Source organism: Sinocyclocheilus grahami, unplaced genomic scaffold, assembly GCF_001515645.1.
Source record: "Sinocyclocheilus grahami isolate Dianchi unplaced genomic scaffold, SAMN03320097.WGS_v1.1 scaffold265.1, whole genome shotgun sequence".
NCBI classification, from domain to species: domain Eukaryota; kingdom Metazoa; phylum Chordata; class Actinopteri; order Cypriniformes; family Cyprinidae; genus Sinocyclocheilus; species Sinocyclocheilus grahami.
In genome coordinates, this window is record NW_015505444.1 from 274479 (window position 1) to 279445 (window position 4967).

Here is a 4967-nt window from a genome sequence, read left to right on the forward strand (position 1 = left end):
TGAGCTGAGGCCGGGCTAGAGTGAGCAGAGGCGGCGGGGTTGAGAACGGTGCGGCCGGCGGATCCGATGAAGGAGCGGCAACCACATGTGACGACCCCGGGCTGGACTCCGCTTCGTCCACGTTGAAAGCCGATCCGGCGATCCACAGCGCAAAGTTGATGTATTTCCTCAGCGACCAGCACAGAAGTTACGCCTTCTTTCTTTGCGTGCACATTTGGGCGGCGTTATGCAAATCTTCCCACATCGTGACGTAGACATGTGGGGGCGTGTTAGAACGAGCCGTTTTAGGTAGGCGTGGTTAACGCTTAACTTTTATAAAGAATATCTCTTTGGATTTGAGACTTTAGTCTTTGCAACTTTACAGATCTTCTTTATGCACCAAGAGCTTGTAACACTCCAAAGGGAAAGGAAAAATTGAAATCACATCATATGACCCCTTTAAGTTTGTTTCTTGTTTTTTTTAAGTTTAAGTTTTGGTACTATTCTTTTGTGTTTTTTCTTTCTTGCACGTAACCGTTTTGCACCTTTATGACTCACATTAATGACAACATACAACTTTGCATCCCATCAGGCCTCTGAAAAACTCTGACAGCTCTTTGATGGATGAACAACTGAGCGAATGGGCAGAAGACGACATGGCTAAACGATTCCAGGTGAGTCTTAAAACATTGTCCGCTGCCTGTGTAAAGTTCTATCCAGTGATTAACCCCAGATGGATGTGTAACGGTGTGTATTTGTGTGTAGTTTGAGGAGCAGTCCATTCTGGACATGAGCGGTCAGCTGGATCACCGGCAGTGGACGCAGCAGCACCTGGACGCTGCTGACCTGCGTCTGAACTCTATGGCTCCGACTCCACCGCAGGGCGAGATCGAGAACGACTGCATGGACGTCAACGTCCGCGGGCCTGGTGAGCACTTGCACATTTACCATCACTTACTGATGACAGCTCTGGAGTTTTCTTTAAAACTCTCCTCGGTTTCCCTCGTAGACGGTTTCACTCCGCTGATGATCGCGTCGTGCAGCGGCGGCGGTCTTGAGAACGAAAGCGTTGAGGGAGAAGACGATCCCTCCGCTGATGTCATGTGTGACTTCATCTACCACGGGGCCAACCTGCACAATCAGACGGACCGGACCGGCGAGACCGCGCTGCACCTGGCTGCCCGCTACGCCCGCTCAGACGCGGCCAAACGCCTGCTGGAGTCGTGCGCCGACGCTAATGTTCAGGATAACATGGGTCGCACGCCTCTCCACGCCGCTGTTGCTGCTGACGCACAGGGAGTCTTCCAGGTAAATGAGAAAAATACAGATTATATTCAACTTATGATTCAGGAGGGTCTGAACTAAATTCATTTGTGTGAAAGCAACATGATAAAAGATGTTATTAATGTTATTATTAGTAATGATAGTAGTAGTATATGTTATTAATAACAATGTGTTTGTTTTATTATTAAAATGTTTAGTTTTTTTATTTAAATTTTAATATTATAAAATAATATTTAATCTTATGTTATTGTTAACTATATTAAAAATAATTTTGGTAAATGAAATAAAGTTGAAATAAAATCAAATATAACATGTTCGGAAATTTAAACGTACACGGAAATGAAAAATGTTCCCTTGGCACACTAAAGTGACTCAATTTAAAACTTTAATAATAATAATAATAATAATAATAAAGGAATATGAGCTAACAAGACTAAATAGAAATATTTCTAACAAAAAACGAATACGTTTAATATATTAAATGTATATTTAATGCATTCATATCAAAATATAAAATGTATATTTAATGTATAATATAAATAAAAGAGAAATATTAAAATAATAATAAAAATGACAAAAGCATGTAACAGAAGTACAAATTTTTTTTAATAAAATTAAAATAAAAAGCAAATTGTAAATATAACTGCTTTAAATAATACTAAAATAACACTGCACATAATACATTAAAACAATGAAGTTCTCTCTTTAAATCTGTGTGACTTTTATATTGCAATTTAATAATATATTTAATGTATACATGTATATTTAATATCTAAAATTTATATTTAATGTATAATATAATTAATTTTGTGTACATTTTGTATTTCTACCATGTAATTTTATGTTTTTTAGCTGCTCTTGGTTGTTGCATAATTTTGAAACTTTGCTTTGTGTTTGGAAACAGATTCTCATTCGGAACCGAGCGACGGATCTGGACGCCCGCATGCATGATGGAACGACTCCGCTGATCCTGGCCACCCGATTGGCTGTCGAGGGAATAGTGGAAGAGCTCGTTAACTGCCATGCAGATCCCAATGCTATTGATGATTCTGGTATGAATACAAACAAACATTGTATGCGCAACCAAATCTCTCAAAACACCTTTCATTGGTAGTTATTTTGAAGATGCATGGCTGTCCACGCTAACTCACTCTGTTTTTATGTGTCTGTAGGTAAATCGGCTCTTCACTGGGCGGCTGCAGTTAATAATGTGGACGCTGCTGTCGTTCTTCTGAAGAATGGAGCGAATAAAGACCTACAGAATAACAAGGTGGGTTTGTGCATCAGAGTGTTTACAGTAAAATAAAATTGTCAATGAGTTTAATCGTGTTAATAAATGTGTTTTTGTAGCCATGTTGATTTAGTATTATTGTAGTTTCTGTGAATATTTTGAAATGGTTTTTATTTTTATATTTTAAGTTTTCATTTCAACTTTTTGTTTAATTTTTAGTTATGTGCATTTGTATTGTTATTTTTTTATTAATATTTGTTTAATTTATTTTTTATTTCTTATTTAATTTTTATTCATTTAGTTGGCAAGGAAACATTAGTTTATCATCTAATATGTTAGATTAAACATTAAAATTAAAACCGCATTGTGCATGATTCATCAGTGCAAATTATTCTAAATTAAAATTGTGATAACCAGTTTGTTTTTATAGCAGTTTTATTTTAGTATCATTTATATAGTTATTATAGTTTTTACTAATGTAGTTAATAAGCATTTATTTTTATATTTAACATTTTCTTTTTAACTTTTTAATTTTATGTGCATATTTATTAGTTTTTGGTTATTTTTTTACTTTTAGGTTTAATTAATTTTTTTATTTCAGTTTTAGTTTTATTTATTTCCAATTGGTAATTTTAGTGCTTCATCTTAAACTTAGTTGGTTACCAAGGCAACATTTCTAATTTATGTTTAGTTTGTTCTAATATTTATATTTGATTTCACCTTTATTTCAGTTAACAAAAATATTAACAATAATATGGTTTGCAGGAGGAGACACCACTTTTCCTGGCCGCTCGTGAGGGAAGTTACGAAACCGCTAAAGTCCTTCTTGATCACTTGGCCAACCGTGAGATCGCGGATCACCTAGACCGGCTTCCACGCGACATCGCGCAGGAGCGCATGCACCACGACATCGTCCGTCTGTTAGACGAATACAACCTGGTCCAGAGTCCCGCGCTGCCCTTATCGCCCCCTCTCTGCTCGCCGAACACCTACCTGGGCATCAAACCCAGCCCGGGCAGTGCCAACAACATGGCCAAGAAGGCACGGAAACCGGGCGGTAAAGGCGTAGGAGGGAAGGACAGCGGAAAAGACATGAGAATGAAAAAGAAAAAGAGCGGAGAGGGCAAAAATGGAGGCATTATAGAAGTGGGCATCCTCTCGCCAGTCGATTCGCTGGAGTCGCCGCACGGTTACCTGTCGGACGTCTCGTCTCCGCCCATGATGACATCACCATTTCAACAGTCCCCGCCCATCACTTTAAATCAACTCCAAGGGTTGGCTGACTCCCACATGGGTGGAGCTCTTCAGAGTTTAGGGAAGCAGTTTGACTCCGCCCCTCCTCCTCGCTTATCCCATCTGCCAGTGCCTAACAATGGAGGCGGAGCTCAAACAGCGGCGTGTGATTGGCTGCAAAGAGTGCAGCACCAGCAACAGCAGGCAGGCTTCACAACCCTGATACCCACAATGCTCTCTGCCACCAATATGCCACAGGTCATGGGCTATCCCACAATGCAAAGCAGCCACCTCGGCGCCCCATCGCACATGATTCCCAACCACGCCCACCAGAATATGCCACACATGCAGCACCAAAACAGCACCACCTCCGGCCACGCCCTCTCTCATCACTTCCTAGGTGACCTAAGTGGGCTGGATCTTCAGTCCGGCTCAGGACACGCCCCCATCCAGACCATCCTATCACAGGAGAGCCAGCGCATGGCTCCGCCCATTTCTAGCACGCAGTTTCTGACTCCGCCTTCTCAACATAGCTATTCCAACCCTATGGACAACACGCCCAGTCACCAGCCGCAGATTCCCGACCACCCGTTCCTCACGCCCTCCCCTGGGTCTCCCGACCAATGGTCAAGCTCGTCTCCACATTCCAACGTGTCTGATTGGTCAGAGGGCATCTCAAGCCCGCCCACTAGTATGCAGATGAACCATATCCCAGAAGCCTTCAAGTAGGCGGTGCATTGAGAAGCTAAATTGAATAGACAATTTTATATTAATGATAAGAACTCTTTTTATTGATTTTTGTATGCTAAGATCCATTTTTATTCATTTTTGTATTTATTTATATGCGTATTGGACTACAGATATAAGATTTTTTTAATTTATACTGCATTTTATTTTTATTTTGACCATTAACTGTTCTGAAAATAATTTAGAAAAATATGATGCTGCCAGAATTTTTTGGTTTTTAATTAAAATTTCAGTATTAATTAGATTTATATGGTCATTTTTACCAATGATACACGTGCACGCATACACTCTGACATGCCTCTGCACACGTCCGTTTGTGTTTTTACATGAAAGAGAGCCGATTATGGCTGATTTATGCTATGTTACCGAGTATCGTCTGTAGACACTGTTCTGAGTTCATTTTGAACCCAAATCTTTTTCCCATGGTACCCTGCTTCAGGTGTTTTGGGGAGCTTTTTGTATGTAGCGTAGCGTTCACTGTTATTTATTGCCT

The 4967-nt window shown here is 40.1% G+C and overlaps 1 protein-coding gene across 1 annotated transcript in view; it reads left to right on the forward strand.

The window, feature by feature from the left end:
* Positions 1 to 4576, forward strand: part of notch1a (notch receptor 1a) — a 39621-nt gene extending 35045 nt beyond the window's left edge. The window contains exons 28-33 of the mRNA XM_016290928.1: positions 572 to 653; positions 745 to 907; positions 989 to 1287; positions 2168 to 2315; positions 2436 to 2533; positions 3260 to 4576. Of these exons, the coding sequence (XP_016146414.1) occupies positions 572 to 653; positions 745 to 907; positions 989 to 1287; positions 2168 to 2315; positions 2436 to 2533; positions 3260 to 4456 (1987 nt within the window). The 3' untranslated portion in view covers positions 4457 to 4576. The remainder of the gene's footprint in view (positions 1 to 571; positions 654 to 744; positions 908 to 988; positions 1288 to 2167; positions 2316 to 2435; positions 2534 to 3259) is intronic.
* Positions 4577 to 4967: the final 391 nt, after the last annotated feature.